This window comes from Leucoraja erinacea, chromosome 34, assembly GCF_028641065.1.
Source record: "Leucoraja erinacea ecotype New England chromosome 34, Leri_hhj_1, whole genome shotgun sequence".
Taxonomy (NCBI): Eukaryota; Metazoa; Chordata; class Chondrichthyes; order Rajiformes; family Rajidae; genus Leucoraja; species Leucoraja erinaceus.
The window spans coordinates 5,863,163-5,884,860 of NC_073410.1; the positions used below are offsets into that span (position 1 = coordinate 5,863,163).

At 40.9% G+C, this 21,698-nt stretch overlaps 2 protein-coding genes across 3 annotated transcripts in view; one reads left to right on the top strand and one right to left on the bottom strand.

Annotated features, from left to right (window-relative positions):
* Window positions 1-3,593: 3,593 nt before the first annotated feature.
* Window positions 3,594-18,340, bottom strand: nudt13 (nudix (nucleoside diphosphate linked moiety X)-type motif 13). 2 transcript variants are annotated; one of them, XM_055661736.1, is made up of 10 exons: window positions 18,234-18,340; window positions 16,385-16,549; window positions 15,434-15,598; window positions 13,316-13,455; window positions 12,519-12,614; window positions 10,487-10,593; window positions 9,249-9,374; window positions 7,797-7,908; window positions 5,489-5,643; window positions 3,594-4,113 (listed from the first exon to the last, which is right to left on the bottom strand). In XM_055661736.1, the coding sequence occupies exons 3-10, from the start codon at window positions 15,514-15,516 to the stop codon at window positions 3,943-3,945; spliced, it is 990 nt and encodes a 329-aa protein (XP_055517711.1). In that variant the 5' UTR covers window positions 15,517-15,598; window positions 16,385-16,549; window positions 18,234-18,340; the 3' UTR covers window positions 3,594-3,942. The 2 variants fall into 2 exon arrangements, with proteins under 2 accessions (XP_055517711.1, XP_055517712.1); XM_055661737.1 differs by lacking the exon at window positions 18,234-18,340 and adding an exon at window positions 18,110-18,128.
* A 550-nt stretch (window positions 18,341-18,890) lies between these two features.
* LOC129712939 (prolyl 4-hydroxylase subunit alpha-1-like) overlaps window positions 18,891-21,698 on the top strand; it is a 63,588-nt gene continuing 60,780 nt past the window's right edge. Inside the window, exon 1 of the mRNA XM_055661729.1 lies at window positions 18,891-19,046. The gene's annotated coding sequence lies outside the window, so the exon portion shown is untranslated. The remainder of the gene's footprint in view (window positions 19,047-21,698) is intronic.

Consider the following 21,698-nt stretch of genomic DNA (forward strand, 5'->3'; position numbering starts at 1 on the left):
TCGTTACATAATGTTTAAAAAGTCCAATATAAAAAATCGTAACAAAATTAAGATCACTTGGTCTTTGCTGGTCATAAAAGCAGCTATTGTGCAACACAACTTTGGAATTATACCGATTTACGGACAGGGTGATGGGTATGGTGAGAAATGAAGTCGATATATCAACACGTTTTGGGGGGTTTTAAATTATTTTTCGTTTTTTTGTCTTTTTATTTTTTTTAAAGTTTTTACTTACTCTGTGACTACACTCTTTGGTAGTTTAGGGCTTCTATTTTTACACATTCACTCTTTCACTTTCTTTCTTTTCTGCTCTTTCTCTCTTTTTCTATTTCATTTTTGTTAAAATTAAAATGGAAGATGTACAATAAATGTATTATGTCATATGTATTATGTCATATACTATTGTACACTGCTTTTAATAAAAATATTTTTTAGTTAAAAAAAAAAATTAAAAAAAAAAAAAAAAGCCGCTATTAAACTTAATCCACCAACCAACACTAAACTGATTGTCGCCCATGTCACAACCTGTCAGCACAGAAACAGGTCCTTTATTTCATCTCAGCATGTTAACCGGTTTGTGCATTTACACCATTCCATTTGTCCAACAAAGATCTCCATCCTTTTATCTCTTGCCTGTTTAAGTACCTGTCAAATTTCCATCACATCCTCTGGCAATGACTTTAAGATTCAACCACACTAAGATTCAAGCAAACTTTCTCCTCAAATCCTCTTTAAAAAATCTTTCATCTCACCTTAACATGCTGCCCTTCTTGTATTTGATACCTGTATCATAGGAAAAAGATTTTTATTATCTAATCCATTCTTACTATTTTATACATCTCTATCAGATCATCGTTCAGCCTCCTGTTACAGGGAAAATAAGCTCAGCCTATCCAATCTTTCCTCATAAAGTCCTTCAATCCAGGCAGCAACTTGGTGAATCTGAAGGGTCTTGACCCGAAACGTCGCCGATTCCTTCTCTCCATGTATGCTGCCTCACTCACTGAACATTTTGTATCTACCTTCGATTTTACCAGCATCTGCAGTTCTTTCTTAAACAAAACTTGGTGAATCTCCTCTACTCTCCCCAGAGCCACCACACGCTATAATGTAGCAACCAGAACTATGCATATTAATGCCATGTATGACCTAATGACTGTTTTGTAAAGTTGCCTTGATTGGCCCTATGTTTTTATTAAAGTATATTGCCATATTTCCATATTTCCAGCTTGCACACTATCAGGATTAGGAACAGTTTTCAGAAACTGAACCCTGGCATAACCTGCAGAGGACCTGCAAGTATAACTCACACATTTTTGGTGCCATCTATATTTTAAATACTTTGCCAATATCAGCCACCTGCTTTAAATGAATTATAAAATGTGATGAACAGAACTGTAAGCATCACATTCTGTAGTAACAAATTTATCTCGTGACAAATCATCCACTATAACGCACACTGTTGTTGAGTCTGTTTCCTGCTTGAGGCTAAACTCAGATCCACGTATTATACTTAATACCCAATATTTCCAGCTCTGATTTACAAAAAATGCTCTACAAACTTTAGATTAGATTAGATTAGATTCGTTTATTGTCATTCAGACCTTTCGGTCTGAACGAAATTCTGTTTCCCTGCAGTCATACATATAATTTTTAAAAAATGACAAAACACATAGTCAACACAAATTTAACATCCACCACAGTGAGTTCACCAAACACCTCCTCACTGTGGTGGAAGGCAAAATCTTAAAATGGCAAAATCTTAAAGTTGTTGTGTTAAAACAACACAACAACTTCTTAATTTCATCGCCCAAATGCTGACTCGTACCAAGTGATTCAGTTTTCCACTGAGAAAATGTTTTCATGGAATTTTTCATCATAGATCCATTTGCCAGCACGTGTCAGAGCTGTCACACTGAGATATGGTCAAGCTGGTAATTTTTCAGGATCCGAAAATGGAACTGCCAATATTCCAGAATCCATTACATTTGTACCTGACAGGCCAAATGATTTCCTTCTTGAAGCTTCATACTCAAAAGCCCAGACAGCCAAACATTTTTTTTTAAACCATTGCAGAAAAAATTTAAAGTGAAATGCGATCCTGTATAAGATTTATCACCATTTCAGATCAGGAGGAGATGTGTTGCTAATTGTCAACTCCTAAATAGTTAGAAAAAGGATTGGAACATTAACAGGAGTGAAGGATTGTAGTCGTGAAGAAAAAAGAAAAGCTATTATCTTTTTACCTAGAACTGAGATGATTTAGGTCGGATTTTTAAAAGATTTTTTTTTTAAATCATGAATGTTACTTCACTGTTTAAGAAGAGAGGGAGGCAAAAGGATGGAAATTATAGGCCGGTTAGCCGACTTCAATGGTTGGTAAGATTTTGAAGTCCATTATTAAGGACATTATTATTACGGTTTCGGGGTATTTTGAAGCACATGATAAGATCGGCTGAAGTCAGCATGGTTTTGTTATGAGGAGAACTTGCTTGACAAATCTGGTGGATTTCTTTGAAAAAGTAACAAGCAGGAGAGACAGATGCAATGCTGGCTGTTGTCGCATTCTGTATACTATGATTTTTATGCACCCATTTTGAAAGTTAAAATATTGAATATTCAATTTAGGGCCTGGTATACAGGGCATATAAAAGGATATTTAATTTACTAAATATTCAAGATTGTATGCCTACCTTGGGTGTTATCTAATCCTTCACTGATTCAATCTTTAACTGAGGTAACAAACTAAACATTCTTGTGAGATCCTGTTGAAAGTCAATTCTTGATTAAAAAAAATGACTAATATAAAGATGCAAGGAACTTTGTAATTAACTTTCCATGTCTAATTACAGTAATCCACAATTTCTCTTACATAACGTTACTAGTCTAGACTAGTTTAGAGATACTTAAAAAAAAAAGACTTTATGAGCATAACTAACTGTTTTAATGAATCAGATTATCAAAGAAGATCATCAAAGACAGCTCCCATCCTGCGTTTGGACTGTTCGACCTGCTGCCCTCTGGAAGGCGCTATAGGTGCATCAAATCCAGGACAAACAGACTCAGGAATAGTTGCTTTCCGAGAATTATAACTACTATAAATTCAAATTCACACATGCACTGACTACACGGCCCAACACGGACTTCCATCTGTATATATGTATATATGTATGTAGCGCCACAGAATTTGTGCACCTATTCACCCCCCATCTCCCTTCTGTTTTTTGTTTTTTCTGTTTCTTGTTTTTTGTGCTAAATTGTATGTAGGCATTGAGTACGAGCAGCTTTCAGTTTCACTGTACATGTATAGTGACAATAAATGGCATATCTATATCTATCTATCTGTGAACAAGATTAATTGAAAATAATGTTTCCAAAAACATGCATTAAAGATGACGATATCAGCTAGTGTCAAGGAATAAACATTTTTTTAAAAACACAATCCCACATTTTTCCTTTGGATGATTGATACAAACTATCAAACAAAAGGAAGGAGAGGGAAGGTGTAGGAAGGAACTGAAGATGCTGGTTTAAACTGAAGGAGACACAAAAAGCTGAATCTCAAAACCAAAAAGAATTTTTCCACACAGGAAGGTTTGGAAAGTTTTTTTTAATACTGAAAATCGGGTTTGAATGTATTCAAATTGGTTGGTTGACTTTGTGGATCAAACGTTTAAAGCAGAAACAAGTTAAATACCACAGTATTATTATTTACTATTAGAAATGCACAATGACTTGTCTTCTTCCCTTCTCCAGTGCTATGAAGGAGACACAAAAAAAATGATATCTACCATTATGAAGGTCTTCAATGTGGAAAATATCCTGACGCATTCTATTTTTTCTTTGTGGCTAGCCCACATAAAATACCAAAGTGATGCAAAGAAATAACATCCACCCACTATCCAATCCCACCAAATGAGTCACTGCAGGATTTCAAGACAGCTATTGCTTTTGAGTCCATTCTTTGATTAGATGATGTGCTAAAGCCCAGGGTGGTGGGATCCAGAAAGAAACCATTTCTTCCTTGCGAGGCATCTTGCGCTTCAAAGCTTCTGCCACTTCGGTAGCATCAAACCAGCGGGCATCCTGAAGCTCAGAGCGGTCGAACTGAATCTGAAGCCATAACAAAATGCTTGTCAATGATATGGAAAATGCAGTGGTGGGAGCAATAAATATCTTTTTGCCAGATGCCAAGTACTGCACACAGGAATTCATAGCATGTAACAGATTTAAAAGTAGAAGATGTTGCATGTATTCGAGTGAGCTAGTCTGCTGTGTTAATCTGGCTGAGTTACAAGAGGCGGTTACCACTGCCTAAGGAAGGAAAAAAAAACTTTTGTTCAAAGATTAATGACCCTATATTTATCCTGTCATTGATGAATGATCTTCCATTTTCCATTGTGCCTTTCTCTTTAACTATGCATTAACCCAAATTCACTTTGGGAAGAGTTTGTCAATTCTATTACAGCATTCCCAAAATATTAAATTACCATATGGAAATATGAATCGCAGCTGGAAACAGAATTTTGGTTTTGCCAAAAATGTACATGTGGAGAGAACAGTTAAAAGAGATTTGATTCACAATTTCCTGATCTTGTGACTTTCCTGTCAATTCCAAACGTTGATCACATTTTAAGCAAAAAGCAACTTTTCAACATAAATTCTACAACTAATTGGAACTGGTTTAAATATGTGCCTCTTGTCTTATCTTTAACATTTAGCACCGGCAAACTTTGCAGCAAGGAATGTCCTATTTGCATAACATATATATAATGCAGGCCAAAAGTGAAAAATAGTTAATCCTCATGTTAATATTTTTTAAAGATTGATAGACAAAACTTTCCCCTTGAGTCAGAAGGTTATGTCATTACATAACATTGCATTATGGATCAGAGTCTCATTCTAATGTGCTATGGATTGGCTGTATCCTTCTAAAACGCCCTCATGTAGCAAATTCTTCTTCTCAGCTGGGCCTCTATGGATTGGAACTAAATGGGGTCAAATTATTTTCATAAACAGAACACAAAACAGCCTTGATTGGACTATGGTACACAAAAAAGCTGGAGAAACTCAGCGGGTGCAGCAGCATCTATGGAGCAAAGGAAATGTCTGAAGAAGGGTTTCGGCCGAAACGTTGTGTATTTCCTTCGCTCCATAGATGCTGCTGCACCCGCTGAGTTTCTCCAGCTTTTTTGTGTACCTTCGATTTTCCAGCATCTGCAGTTCCTTCTTAAACACTTGATTGGACTATTCTTGTTATCTACTTGTGACTGCTTACAGAGCACCACAGGCATTGGCACCAAAGAGGTTGTCTATTATTTTATTCTGAACCAGAGACAGGGCAAGTTGAAATGACTCAAACTAACAGTCAAACTTAATGAACCTTCACAGACAACATTTCCATGTTTCTGATGTGGTCATTGTTGATTTTCAGAAGCATGCTCCTTATGTTTCTGCTCTCCAGGACTAATTTGTACCACACATTTACCTTGTTCTGCTTTGGCTGCACCATTGCATGGTATCCAATCATTAGGGAGCTGTTGGGAAAGGGCCAGTGTTGAGATGCTGAATAGACCAGCGATGTCACCTGCAAACCAACCTCCTCCGCAACCTCCCGCCGTACGGAGTCTTCCACAGACTCTCCTGGGAGAGGCAAACAGAACAAGAAATAGGATTAGGACATGGAACAGTACAACACAGGAACATACCCCTTGGCCCACAATGTCCGTGCTGAACTCGATGTCATTAAACTAACCTCTGCCTGCAAGTGATCCATTTCCCACATATCTGTGTGCCTATCCAAAAGTCTCTTAAATACCAAAATCCGTGGTGCTGTGGGTAGAGTTGCTGCCTTACAATGCTTGCAGCGCCAGAGACCCGAGTTTGATCCCGATCACGGCTGCTGTTTGTACGGAGTTTATACGTTCTCCCCATAACCATGTGGGTTTTCTCCGAGATTTTCAGTTTCCTCCAATGACGTACAGGTATGTTGGTAAATTGGCTTGGTATAAGCGCAAATTGTCCCTAGTATGTGTAGGAAAGTGTTAATGTGCGGGGATCACTGGTCGGTGCAGACACGGTGTGCCCAATGGCCTGTTTCCGCGCTGTATCCCTAAACTAAACTAAACTAAAATAATATTGTATCTGATTCCTCCACCACCCACGGCAGTGCGATCCAGGCTGCACCAAACCTGTGCAAAAAAATCTTACCTCTATAAATGTTGCACCTCACTTAAAGCTATGCCTTCTAGTCGACATTTCCACCCGTGGAAAAAAGTTGCGGACGTCTACCCTATCTATTCTGCTAACAATTCTATATACTAAATGGTGTAATAAGCTAGACGGCATTAATAAACTTGCAGAGCAGGTAATGGACTGGAGGGCGGCATCTTCGGCCTGGATCGCCTCAGTGCAGAGGGAGAACAAGGAGGGAAGAGACAGAGACTAAGACTTTTGCCTCCATCACAGTGAGGAGGTGCTTGGTGAACTCACTGTGGTGATGTTAACTTGTGTTTATTGTATGTTTTGTTATTTATTATTATTGTGTATGACTGCAGAGAGGGAGAGGGAGATGGGGAGGAGAGAGGGGTGGGGTACGGGAGGAGAGAAGGATGGGGGAGAGAGGGGTCGGGTACGGGAGGAGAGAGGGATGGGGGAGAGGTGTGGGGGAGTGGGGGAGGGAGGGGAGGAGGGAGATGGGGTAGGGGAGGGAGGGGGAAGAGTGTGGAGGGAGGGGGAGAAAGGGTGGGGGGAGAGAGGGGAGAGAGTGTGGGGAGGGAGGGGTAGGGGAGGGAGAGAGGTGGAAGGGGGACAGAGGGGTAGGGGGAAGGGGGCGGAGGGAGAGAGAGGAAGGGGGGTGGGGGAGAGAGAGGGATGGGGGTGAGAGGAGAAGGAGAGGGAGAGGAGAGGGAGAGGGGTGAGGAGAGGGAGATGGAGAGGGGGAGGAGAGGGGGTGGGGTAGGGGAGGGGAGGGGGAGGGGGGGGATGGGGTACCACCATGAGGTACCAACTCCAGTTTAAATTCCAATTGGAATATTTTGGAGGACCAAGAAACCAAGAACCAAGAACCTCACAACGGGTAAATGAGTGTAGTTATAATTTGGTTGCATGAATATACTGTTGAGAAAGGACCAGTCAAAATTTGCTGTTGAGGGATGTAGGAGCAAAATGTACAAATGACTAAACATTAATCAATAAGCTCACAAATAATACCAAACTAAGCAATGGGACATTTTAAATTTCAATGAATATTGGATTGCATTTAGAACAATGCACAAATATGGTGTCCATATAATTAACAAGATGGAGAAACATTGAGAAATATACTAAAACAGAGAGATATTGCCAGAAATAGAAAAAAAATACGGATCAGGATCGATTAAACAGGCTAGATTCTCATTGAAAAATGTTGGCAGGTCTGAAGAAGGGCCCTGACCTGAAACATCACCTGTCCATGTTCTCCAGGAATGCTGCCTGGCTGGCTGTTACTCCAGCATTTTGTGTCTTATTGGAATGGATGGGATGAGGCTCCCATTATTGATGCAGACCATTTAGGACAAAAAGCTGTACATGCGAGGAATACGTGATAATCTATACAGGATACAATTCTGTGCCACAATTTCAAACAAGCTGTCAATCAGTGAAGCAAACACAGGCAAAACATTGGCACACAAGCATGAGGCATCATATATTGCCAACTGCTGAGGCAGTCATTATTCTAACAGGCACATTACACTGCAAATGCTGAGTTCTGTCTGTAATCTTCCACTCCATATAATCAGTAAGGAGCTGATTACCAATGTTGCAGAATCCAGCCAGTGCACTGTACATTCCGGGAGGAAATTGTTTCTGACGTGCCAGCAGGCAACGTGCTCCATCAGATACCAACATGATAACCACAGGAGACATCTGTTGATAATGAATCGGAGGAAGAACTTAGCATTTACATATCGTTACAAATGATTGCAATGAATATTTAGAACAGCAGGTGAGCTCACATTGCTAATCACTTACTAATAAATCAGGCATTGGTTAATCAAAAGCCCACTGAAGGTATATTGTATAAAACAGGGACACTATGATAATTAGGAACAGGCCATTTGGCATCTCATGTCTAGTGCACCATTAAATAGGATCATTTGTAATCTTCTCAGCACTACATTCCTACACTCTCAGTATCCCTTGATATTCTATCTGTTGACTGAGCCTTCTCAGTGTTTTTGGATGAGAAATTTTTAAAAATCATCATCCACAAAATGTCTTCAGGGAGGAAGCGGCCGCTTCAGTCCAGGCCGCTGAAGAATGTTCACCTGACGCCGATGATCCAGCTTCGCGGCAGAGGGCCTGAGAACATCGAGTTGGCTGAGGAGGCCACATATAGACCCCGATCTCGGGTGGACTATGAGGGGGAGAACTGGATATTTTTAGTGCCTTCCCTCACAGTGAATTCTGCTGTGGGGGGACGTTTCATGTTGATTTCTATAGTGTACTGTTCTGTGTCTTTTTTTCTTTTTTTTTTTTTTTTTTTTCTTTTTTTTTTTTTTTCTTTTTTTTTTTTTTGTTTTGTATGGATATATTGACATTTGGTCTGTTCTATTAATTTAATCAAACTCTGTAAAGCACTTTGGTTCAAATACTGGTTTTGTTGAAAAGTGATATATAAATAAAGATTATTATTATTATTATTATTATTATTCTCATCTCTGCCATGAATGGTTGCCTCCTTATTTTGAGATAGTAAACCCTGGTCCTACATACTCCAGCCAAGTGAAACATCAGGACGGCATTATTTTATCTGACAATCTTGTATATTTCAATGAGATCACAAATTCAAGAGGGTATGCGTCAAGTCTGCTCAATCTGTCCTCGCGTGACAAACATATTGTAGCTGGAATCAATCTGGTGAACCTCAATCAGAAGAATATCTCTCCTTAGGTAGGGGGACCATTCAAATGCAATAAATAAGCTAGGAAATATAAAGTTAGCTGTGAGCTAAGCAGAGCCATCCACAATGATTATCGTGTGTAGTAAGGAACTGCAGATGCTGGTTTACACTGAAGATAAGACACAAAATGCTGGAATAAGTCAGCGGGACAGGCAGCATGTCTGGAGAGAAGGATGGTGACGTTTCGGGCTGAGGCTTGTCTGAAGAAGGGTCTTGACTCGTAAAGTCACCCATTCCTTCTCTCCAGAGACGCTGCCTGTCCCGCTTAGATACTCTTGCATTTTGTGTCCGTCACAATGATTACCTGTGGGTAATAGATTATTTCATCATTGCCACAGATTCGTTTGCTGCCGGATGCATTTTTCTGTGTCGGTTTTCCAGTTCTGCTGCAGTAGAGGTGTGTGCTGTGCCAGCGGAGAAGAGCCTGTGCCTAAAATACATCACATTATTGTGCCACGTATTCTCCACAAGTAGTCTGATCCAAAATATAAAGCTCAAAAGACAAAATACAAACTCAAGAATATCGATCTTAAATTTAAATTGTTAAAATCCTTTGTACCTTTGCAAACCCTTTTCACCATTCAACTGCAGAGGCCGGCAAAGGAAAAATAATCATCAGGATTTACCAGAATTTTTTTTTTAATGCACTTCTCAATTCATAGTCATGTTCAAAGTCATTAGTTTAGAGATAGGGTGTGGATGCAGCCGCTGGAACACAGTACAGCACATGAACAGGCCCTCGACCCATAATGTCTGTGCCATAAATGATACCAAAGCCATCACTTAACCACTTGCACATAAGCCATATCCCTCCATTCCCAGCCTGACCATACGCCAGCGCATTTCAGGTATTTACCACACTGTTAAAAACCTGCCACGCACATCTCCTTTAAACTTTGCCCCTCTCACCTTAAAGCTACACCCTCTAGTATTTGATTCGATTGAACTTGCATTCATTTATATTTTTCCAATTTGGTGCTAAATGCAATCCACAGCAATACAAAAAAACAAATCCTCAGGCGCAGTCCTCTTTCTTACAGTTTGGCTTTCTTCCCAACCAATTGTTCAAGTGCTTTTGATTGCAACATGCGCCTTAATTTAGTTCAACAAAGAAACTGACAAGTTACTAAAGATCCTTTCCAATAAGTAAACTGGCTGTTCAGCCATGGTGAGTTATAGAGTGAAGCAAACACTTGGTTCAATAAAAGAAGTCTTGCCTCTGAATCAGAACTTTTCGGATAAGACAGATTCTCACAGCAGAGCCCGACTTCAAATTAAAACTGTAATGATTCTGCCATTTCAGTTTTTAATAAAGTTCTGAAAGCAACCTAACTCTGAGAAGTATAATAATATTGTAACTAAAAATATACGACACACATATATCCTGCGTTAATAACACTGTGAGGAAGCGCATCCACCTCCTTTCCTCCAACACCCCTTCCTGTTTCAGCTAGACATCAAAACTATCTAAATTTGACATTGGCTTGCAAACAATGAGACATGTTTCTAAATGTTTAATATTTGTTGAAGTTTTGCTCTTACCTGAGATATAAGGGATATATCATTTCTGTCTATGATGGTACAAGCTTTCCGAAATGCAAGAAACTTTCCCTTCAGAAGTAATTCTGCCCGGGCCTGTTCAGATTTTCCTTGTAGAACAGACAGGTTAGAACGTTGTCAGAGCACAAGAAGCGGGAGCAGGAGAAAATCATTTGGCCCGTCCACCATCCAACGATCACAGCTCGATGCAACTTTCCAACACTGAGCCCATATCCCAGGTTTCCCCATAACATTCCAAAATCTGTCAATCTCTGCCTTGAATATACAAGGTGACTGAGTTCCACTGACTTCGTCAATGGGGAATTACAAAGATTTACTCCCCATCCCCCCCCCCCTCCCCCACCCCCCCCCCCCGGTGAGGAAATGTCATGCTCTTGCAGTCCTGAGTGACTGCTCTCACCATGACACTGTGACCCCTGATTCTAGACACTCCAGACAAGTGAAATAACATCTGTGCATCTATCCTGCGCTACCAATGAGAATTGTGTACTTTTTCAATAAAATCACCTCTCATTGTTCTTTGCCGCATCTGCTTCATCCTCATCTGATATGATAAATCAATTAATCTGGGAATGAAGAAACCAGGATGCTGATGCAGGTTTGCAAAATAAGGCAGGAAACTGAAGGAACTTAGTGGGTCAGGCAGCATCTCAGGAGAATGTGAATAGATAGAGTTTTGGGTCAGGACCCTTCTTCATACTGATTATGTGTGGGGGGGGTGGGGGGGTTGGGTGAAGGGGAGGAAGTTGGAAGAGAGAAGGGGTAGGAGAAAGCCTGGCAGGTAATAGGTGACTCATGTGAGTAGGATCATTTGATAGGCAGATGGTTGGACAAAGGCTAGAGAGGAAAATCGAAGGTAGACAAACGTGCTGGAGAAACTCAGCGGGTGCAGCAGCATCTATGGAGCGAAGGAAATAGGCAACGTTGCCTATTTCCTTCGCTCCATAGATGCTGCTGCACTTTGGTCTACCTTCGATTTTCCAGCATCTGCAGTTCCTTCTTAAACGCTAGAGAGGAAAAGATAGAAGGTGAGAAACAAAAGGATTGAAGAGTTGTGAATTGTGGAAGGGGAGTCCATGTGGGGTGCAGGGGGAGTTGGGGGAGGGGGGGGGGGTAGAAGGGGAGTTGTATGGGGGAATACAGGAGAGGGGGAGGGTTATGTAGTTACCTAAAACTGGAGAATTCAATGAATTCAATTAGTTGGGTTGTAAGCTACCAAAGCGGAATTGGAGTGTTGCTCCTCCAGGTTGCATGTGGCCTCACTGTGGCAATAGAATCAATATGGTGAACTTTTTTTGCACTCCCTCTATGGCAAGAAAACGCTTCTTTGGGTGGGAAAACCAAACCAGTACACAACATTCCAGGTGCAGGCTCTCACTACAGTCCTATATAATTTGCAATTAGCTCTGTATACAAATCACTATAAGTTAACACGCAGGCACAGGTAGTGAGAAGAAAGGCTAATGGTAGGCTGCCATTTATTGAATGAGGATTTGAGTACAAGGGTAGCTTATACTCAATAGAGAGCTAATTGCTCTGTCATTGCTCGGTCTCTGCGATCATGAACACCTATCACTTCCCCGTTTTTTAAAAATGCTTTTCTTTTTGTTTAAACCAAAGTAGATGACCAAATTTTTCTACCTTACAATCCATCAGCTATGTCCTCACCATTTATTTAGCTCATCCATATACCCAAAAAAGCCCCTTTTTAACAAGCTTAAAATATTTCAGTGGTGCTAAAAAGGTTCTAAGGCTATGCAAGAATGTCAATGAAAAGAACAAGTCTTGCTTAATCTTAAATAAACAAAGTGGTTTATCCTATCTCAGGCAATACACATTGCATGCATTATTACAATATGTATGAGGGAGTTCAGAAAATATGTTTCTCAGTGTAAATCTTTATATGCATTAAACTATATACATGTGTGTATGATAGTCCAGCAAAGACGTACATTATAATGTATTGTAAGATAGTTGCATCAAGCTGTGTGCAGACCTTTGATAATAATCTTACCTATATCAAGTGCAAACTGTGGCACAAGACTCTCTGTGCAGCCAATTAGCACTGATTCCTCCGTCCACCTTTCTGCCAGGTCCAGCTTCTTAAGCTCTGGAACAGAAGATAATCTGCTTTAACACATCAGTTTGTGTAGGAAGGAACTGCAGATAGACACAAAAAGCTGGTATGACTCAGCATCTCTGGAGAGAAGGAATAGGTGACCTTTCAGGTCAAGAACCTCCTTCAGACACACATCAGTTTGTTTGCTACACTGAAGGAGACGAGCTTTCAGGGTGCTCAACTCGGAGTGCAGATAAATCATGGGACAGTCACATTGTCATTGAAAAGAGGATCAAGCCTTTTCCTGCTTCATTCCCACATTGTAAAGTGCAAGAATTTGTCAATGAATATCCGGTCAGTATGGTCGATCCACCAGAGAAATAAACATTGTTTATGGTGCATTTGAGAGTTGATGTATTTGTGTATGGCCTCTGGACTCCTCTTATCATAATCATTATTACTAAATAAACAGCAGAACTATTTGGAAGTATATTTTTCAAGTAATTATAATGCAAATTGGTATCCAAAAATACATTATGGTTGGAGGGGAATAACCTATATGGAGGACATGGAGAAATTAGGAAGAATGCTCTCTTCTTCAGAACAAGATAAATAACCACTTGTTGAAACGTTTCAGCCTAAGTAGATGTGGCTCATGCTTAAGTTGAGATATTCAATCTGTTGGTGACCCTCGGACATCTATTTTCAGCTTCTGCAGCTCCTAGGTGACTGCTTTTCTCCAGCATTTATACCTGTTGCTGTCACGAATGGTGTCGTGTACTTGTTCTCAATCTTCTGCACAAGTGGCAAGAGATCATGAAAGAGCAGGAAGGTTCCGGAGCTGAGAGCCTTGCGGCAGGCTTCATCATCCTCTTTCAGCTCAGAGAGGTGACTGCAATACAGTGAAAAATGACAGATATTTAATGTAAACATGATCTACATCATCTCTTCCATCTTTACTAATATGCATTAGTAAACATGCAGCCTATCAGATGCTAACATTTCCCCCTGCTCTCTGATATACTGCACAATGAACCATTATTTGAAGGTTTGCAAGCCTAAAAAGCAACAATCTGCTGGAAGAACTCAGTGATTCAAACAGTATCTGTAAGTGGAAAGAAATGCTTGGCGTTTCAGGATAAAACCCTGCATCAAGACTCAAATCGTGATGCAGAATTTTGACCCAAAATGATAACCATTTTCTCCCACCCACAGATGCTACTCAACCTGCTGAGTTCCGTCTGCAGATTGAGTGTTGCTCCAGATTCCAGTGTCTGCAGTCACTAGTGTCTCCGTTGTCAAGTCAAGGGATGACTTGATCAAAGTTTTTAAGATATTGAGGAGAACTAGAGTGTTTCTTCAAGTCGCAGCGGAGCAACAAATTAGCCCAATGATGCTTCATATAGCAACAAGCGTCAACATTTCAGGAGGTCACAAGTAATAGGAGTAGAATTAGGCCATTTGGCACATCAAGTCTATTCCACCATTCAATCATGGCTGATCTATCCCTCCCGCCTAACTCCATTCTCCTGCCTTCTCCCCATAACCCCGCCACCCGTACTAATCAAGAATCTATCTATCTCTGCTTTAAAAATATCCATTGACAGCCTCCACAGCCTTCTGTGGCAAGAAATTCCACAGATTCACCACACTGACTAAATAAATTCTTTCTCACCTCTTTCCTAAAGGAACATCCTTTAATTCTGAGGCTATGACCTAAAATTCGCACACAAGTGGAAACATCCTCTCCACATCCACTCTATCCAACCAAGCCTTTCAGTATTCAGGACGTTTCAATGAGGTTCCTCCCTCATTCTTCTAAACTCCAGTGAGTACAGGCCTAGCGCCGTCAATAATAAGTTATCATCATAAGTTAACCCACTCTTTCCTGGGATCATTCTTGTAAACCTCCTTTGGACCTTCACCAGGGCCAGCACATTCTTCCTCAGATATGGTACACAAAAGGGTCGTGATTAAATTTGTTTCCTTCTCAGGGTTTTAAGTGGCCTGTGTGAAATTGCATGGCAATGAACAATTATTTAATAGTAAGAGGAGATTCTTACTCATTCTGAGAAAGCCAATTGGACCATTGGATCCACGTTGACTCACGGAACTATACACGTATTCTCTCACACGTGTCCAACTTTGATTCTTTTGACACCTCACCTACACAAGCGTTAATCTACAGTAGCCAATTTGACCTTCTGGATGTCTTTGAAATGTGGGAGGAAACCAGAGCAGCTAGGGGAAACCCACAATATCACAGAGAGAGCATGCAAACTCCACACATTCATTGCACAAATGGAAGTTTGGCCTGAGTGGCAAATGGAAATCTCTTGAAATTGGCAATGACAGTTTTGATACCTTAGTGTTATCAATTTTAAATTGCATCTGCCGTGTACTTTGCTTGTTGGACCATTGGATCCACGTTGACTCATGGAATTATACACGTATTCTCTCACACGTGTCCAACTTTAATTCTTTTGACACCTCACCTACACAAGCGTTAATCTACAGTAGCCAATTTGACCTTCTGGATGTCTTTGAAATGTGGGAGGAAACCAGAGCAGCTAGGGGAAACCCACAATATCACAGAGAGAGCATGCAAACTCCACACATTCATTGCACAAATGGAAGTTTGGCCTGAGTGGCAAATGGAAATCTCTTGAAATTGGCAATGACAGTTTTGATACCTTAGTGTTATCAATTTTAATTTGCATCTGCCATGTACTTTGCTTGATATGCAGAACTATGCAAAATCTGGAACATTACTTTTAGTCAAAGAATGATGTTCCATATTTTGTATGGCTCAAACCTGAAGGGGCCAGTCGTTAGTACACAATGTGACTGAATAGATGCATAAAACTTACCGCATCCGATTGACATAATTTGAAACCATTCTGCAGGATAACTGGAGTGCCGGTGTGTTGAAATTCCTCAAAAAGAAATGCATCACTTCTGATTTTCAAATTCAGCTTGTAGAATTTGACTAAACCTAGTCAATCTATTCTGGGCCGCTCAAAGAGGAACATAAGCTGCCGGAGAGAGAATCGAGTTATACCCCAAGTACATCCAACCCTGTAGACATTAAACAAGAGAAAGTAGACAGCCAGGGGCAGTGGTACAATCGAGTAATATCTCACCTGCCTTTGGTGGCTTGGCTCAGAAGAACTCAGAAATGAAATTAATCACTAAGCTTCCCCACCCCCGAAGTCTCTTTGTAAAAATATGTTGGTGCAAATTAAAAACAATTCTCCTTACAGCTCTGAGTTATAAATTCTGCAATACCCTAACCAAAACAATAGGAGTATCCTCAGTCAGTGACAAATTGTTCAATAACTGACTCATCACCTCCTACTTAAATTAAATTGAATTGAATTTAATAAATTATTCAAGTACGTATACATACAAGGAATTTGCCTTGGTGCTTTGCTCGCAAGTAATAACACGATATATGGTAAATTAAAAATAAAACATTAACATTTAAACATGTGAAGAATGAAATAAAAGAGGCTACAGACTTTTGGCTTAAAAGATAAATACTGGTCTGTCATCGAATTATACAGAAACAGGCCGTTCAGAACTCAACTCAATTATGCTGACCCAAGATGTCCAGCTGACCTAGTCCCATTGCCACCTTGCTTAAACACCCACATCACTTAAAAACAAAACACTCTGGTTTTCTTGGATACTTGCTCCAAATATTCCAGGCATTTTAAAAACACCAGCATTTAGCTTCATTTTGTTGAGTTTTGCTGAATTACGTCATTCCAGTGGTAAATTATTCCTACCGGTACCTAAGGAAAGCTGTACAAGCATACCTTTCTACTTATAGCATAATTTAACGTTGTGAATTTCAAGGAGACTTCTGACATTAATGGAAATGGAGCATGTTGCAAGTTTTGGATCTGTAGTCAGTGTGCAGTTGAAGGATGTTGTCTTTATCATTCTGACAGTTTCGTGCCAGGACCGTAAATGCAGCAGTTCTACAAAAATAAGTGAAAAAAACAAACAGCTCAAAAACAGATATTTTACAATTGTTTCTCTCAATCCATAAAAATAAAAATCGATCGCGTTCCATGAAAACCCACTCGCAAGATGATTTAAATGCCCATTAATTTACGGGAATTAAACATTAAATTCCTTCCATTTGGCCTATAAATTCATGACAATGAGATTTAAAAATCATGTTATATTGTGAATTATTGTGTGAATGTTATTTGGACACTAAGGCTATTTAAAAATGTTAACCTTTTCTTAAGAAATGGATAGATGTTTAGATCTAGTAATTGAATTTTGTAATTAGCTACAATTAGGTAACTAACTGATTATATGCTTTAATATTAGGTCATCCAAGTAAGATTGTTTCATATTTGTTTCAGAATGCTTCAATCTATAATAACTGCACATTTCATTCAGTTCTCTTAATTTTTAAGAAAATTATGGGCTTTTCACTGTCCTCGATCACAGCTTTTCAGTTAAGTAAATGGAAAAGCAATAGGGAACAAGACGCTAATTTCAGAGTATGAAAATAGAAACATAGAAAATAGGTGCAGGAATAAGGCCATTCGGCACTTCAAGCCAGCACCGCCATACAATATGATCATGGCTGATCATCCAAATCAATATCCCTACCTGCCTTCTCTCCATACCCCCTGATCCCTTTAGCCACAAGGGCCACATCTAACTCCCTCTTAAATCTAGCCAATGAACTGGCCTCATCTACCTTCTGTGGCAGAGAATTCCACAGATTCACCACTCTGTGTGTAAAAAATGATTTTCTCATCTCAGTCCTAAAAGACTTCCCCCTTATCCTTAAACTGTGACCCCTTGTTCTGGACTTCCTCAACATCGGGAATAATCTTCCTGCATCTAGCCTGTCCAACCCCTTAAGAATTTTGTAAGTTTCTATAAGATCCCCTCAATCTTCTAAATTCTAGCGTGTAATGGCCATAACATTTTTAATACTGAAGATATGAAAGTGAATTAGATGTCAAATTAAACTTCTTTTTATGCTTTATCTGATGGGATAAATTGCAGACTTTGATTTTTTAAATCTCAAAACGTGGTAACATTACTACTATCTTAAGGCCAGTGTGGGAATGGGAGAGAGGAGGGGGGGGGTGAAGTGCTGAGCTTCAGGATCAGGAGGGTTTAGTCAAGTCAAGTCGAGTCACATTTATTTATATAGCACATGTAAAAAACAACTTGTGGCTAAGGGGATCAGGGGGTATGGAGAGAAGGCAGGTACGGGATACTGAGTTGGATGATCAGCCATGATCATATTGAATGGCGGTGCAGGCTCGAAGGGCAGAATGGCCTACTCCTGCACCTAATTTCTATGTTTCTATGTCTATGTTTCTAACTCTCGTTGGCCAAAGTGCTTTACACTTGTTATAGGAATAGCACAACAAAAACAGACTGATACATATATACATTATTAATCTTTTTTCTCAATGATTAGTGATGTACAGCACTTTGTTGCAACTATGTTTGTTTTTAAAGTGCTCTATAAATAAAATTATTGTTATTATTATTATTATTACATGTAGCCCTCACTCAGAAGACGTCAGGAAAGGCTTGGGAGTTTAGGCCGGCTGAGCGGAGGAGCTTAGTGAAACCATCGCCGAGCCTGCGCTTGGTCTCGCCGATATCTGTCGTATTTCGTACCTTTACACTTCCTAATCTGTCTGTGTCTCCATCTCCCCCTCACTCTGTCCACCTCAAACCTCAACCATAGAGGGTGGGCCGGACTGCGGCTGCGCTGTGATCCGGTCAGCCAGATGCAGCGCCACCCACCGGCCGGAGGACCAACAGCGCAGCCGGGTCGGTCAGCCAGATGCAGCGCCACCCACCGGCCGGAGGACCAACAGCGCAGCCGGGTCGGGTCAGCCAGATGCAGCGCCACCCACCGGTCGGAGGACCAACAGCGCAGCCGGGTCGGGTCAGCCAGATGCAGCGCCCACCCACCGGCCGGAGGACCAACAGCGCAGCCGGGTCGATCAGCCAGTCGCAGCGCCACCCACCGGCCGGAGGACCAACAGCGCAGCCGGGTCGATCAGCCAGTTGCAGCGCCACCCACCGGCCGGAGGACCAACAGCGCAGCCGGGGGCGGTCAGCCAGATGCAGCGCCACCCACCGGCCGGAGGACCAACAGCGCAGCCGGGGGCGGTCAGCCAGATGCAGCGCCCCCACACCGGTCGGAGGACCGGAGGAGTTGGCAGCGCTGGCGGCGATCGGCGGTGTGTGAGGAACTGCACGTCTCTCACCGAGAGGGAAGGTGAAGCAAAGCGAGTCTAGACGGCGAGCCTGAGGGGGCGGTGAAGGAGGGCGGTGAAGGCCCGCCTCTGGGTAGTGGAATGACAGCCAAGAAATCTCAGTTTTCCCTCAGAGGAAGCGAGCGTAGTTGTTTGTGTGAAAACTAGAAGAAGTCCTAGTTAGGGAGAAGGATTGAGCCGCGCTGTCCGCACAGGCAAGGCCTAGGTACGATTTACTGGAACTTTCTAACCGGCATATTACACATAATTATCCAAGTATTTCACTCAGTGCAAATGTTTAAACAGCCGTGTCAATATTTATACAACTTTTAAATTCCGCTTCATTTCTTTTGCAAGTCCATACTAATTGGAAGTTTTCGTTCCTGCTATATATAATAAGTGTGTGTGTGTGTAGGAAATAACCCAGTGGAGTTGCCAGATTACACACAGCAAGATCATATAATCAGACAACCGGCGAATCTATTCTTGATGGCTGATTGAGGGAAAGATGTTGATCGGGGTATTCTCTTCATCGTATCCTGGGGTGTTTTAAAGCACGCATTAAATGCAAATTTGAACTTCTGAAAAGTTCAAAGTTGTTTGACTTTTCAAATAACAAGGTATCCTGAATAAAGCTAGGCTGGTCACTTACTTTATAGACAAATCTCATGAACCAAAAGGCTCCTGACCTAGACAAACAGAAGCGTGCATCCAAATTTTTAAAAAAAGAAAGAAAAATACTGAAATTTATATATTATGCTAATTCGTCTTTTTATTGAGAATCTCTCAAGGTCTTTAAAAGCCAGGGGCCATTTTTGTAGTGTAGTCACTGACATGGTGAGAAACGGCAATAATCTCACCCAAGGCTGATTCTTGGTTCTTGGTCCTCCAAAATATTCCAAATGGAATTTAAACTGGAGGTGGTGAAGGGAGGGCTTAAGCCAGAAAGGGTTATTGGGAAGAAAGAGCTACTTTAAATCATCTGGTTGGGTAACCATAGCAGGGTGGAGGTTATTCCATGCTTTAATTGTGCGGGGGAAGGGAGGGCTTAAGCCAGAAAGGGTTATTTCTTGTGTTTAAGAGGGAACTCCAGATCTGGTTGGGTAACCATAGCAGGGTGGAGATTATTCCATGCTTTAATTGTGCGGGGGAAGGGAGGGCTTAAACCAGAGAGGGTTATTTCTTGTCAGGGCTGCTTGTCCCGCTGAGTTACTCCAGCATTTTGTGTCTATCTTTGGTTTAAACCACCATCTGCAGTTACTTCCGACACATGTTGTATTTGAGTGTCAGTTTATAATCTTTGGATCCCATGGGACCAGCACGGTGGTGCTGCCTGACAGCACCAGCGACCCAGGTTCGATCCTGACCACAGATGCCTACTGTGCGGAGTTTGTACATTCTCCCTGAGACCTGTGGGTTTCCTCCAGGTGCTACAGTTTCCTCCCACCTCGGTTTACTCCAAAGGTGTACAGGTTTGTAGGTTAATTGACTTTGGTAAAATTGTCCTTGGTGTGTGTAGGATAGTGTTAGTGTGTGGGGGTTCGCTGATTGGGGTTGATTCGGTGGGCCGAAGGGCCTGTATCTCGAACCTAACCAAAACCATTTAACTTATGGTAATACAATGTGGAGAATTGTATTAATGTGTCATGCTAATCAAATTATACTGCTCTTCAGTCACTTGGCTATATGACTTTTTACAGATGAAAAAATAAAATTTAAGCCTATAAATTTTAAGCCTAGAATGTTTTATTTCTGATTAATACTGTTAGCTTATTTCCACTGTGGCAGAGAAAGGTATAACATTTGGCTTAATTGTCCATATTCAGGGCCAAAATTTACTTTTTTTTCCTTGCCTCTCTTGAACTAACTGTGGATGTTGATTAAGAAATGGGTCATCTCTTTTTTTAATCAGATTTTAGTAGAGACAGGTCTTGGTCCTTGTAGTGAGTTCCAGGTAGATAGTCAAGTAGCAATATTTCTACCAGGTAGATAGTTAAGTAGCAATGTATTTCAATGTTGAATACGTGCCAGCATTCTTGGTGCTTTGTGCACGTAACAAATAGGCTCTGCAAAAAAGAATCGTGGAAGTGTGTCCCAATTGTGGCCTGGATTTTTGTTTAAAAAGAAGCAAATAAAAGTTTACAAAAATACTCAGCACTTTTTTACCCCAATCACAAAATACTGTAAAATTAATTAGAAATCCCACTGATTAAAATTCCTATTTTATTTTTGAATCTTGTGAAGGCTCAACTTATTACTTCCAACCTCATCTTCCCTTAGACATAAAGCACAGAAACAACATCTATGGGTCACGACACGAAACGTTGCCTATTCCTTCTCTCCATAGATTCTGCCTCACCTGCTGAGTTTTTCCAGCATTTTTTGTCTATCTTCAATTGTTCCAGCATCTGTAGTTCTTTCTTAAACAAGCAGAGAAACACGTCAGGTTGTCCAACAGGACTGTGCTGGTGATGAATTACATGAGTTTCCTTCCGCTTAATCTCAACCACCCTACATAATATTGTTTTCATAGTCATAGAGTCTTACAGCGTGGAAGCAGGCCCTTCGGCCCAACTTGTCCAAACCGGGCAATATGTCCCACTTACACTAGTCCCACCTGCCTGCATTTGGCCCATATATCTCTAAACCTGTCCTTTCCATGTACCTGTCTAAATGTTTCTTGAAAGTTGTGATAGTACCTGCTTCCACTACCTCCTCTGGCAGCTTGTTCTGTACACCTACCATCTATTTTCATGAAAAAGTTACGCCTTAGGTTCCCATTAAATCTTTCCCCCCATCACCTTAAACCTATGTCCTCTGGTTCTCGATTCTCCTATTTTGGCAAAACACTCTGTGTATCTACCGACATCAGTCTGAA

Excerpts from the sequence above, each read along its gene's own strand:
- nudt13 (XM_055661736.1), bottom strand. The coding sequence starts at position 15,516 with ATGCATTTCTTTTTGAGGAATTTCAACACACCGGCACTCCAGTTATCC. Across the intron at positions 5,644-7,796 it reads GGCTGGATTCTGCAACATTG|GAGAGTCTGTGGAAGACTCC; the intron begins GTAATCAGCTCC and ends TGCCTCTCCCAG. Across the intron at positions 4,114-5,488 it reads TGCAGCCAAAGCAGAACAAG|ATTCAGTTCGACCGCTCTGA; the intron begins GTAAATGTGTGG and ends TTATGGCTTCAG.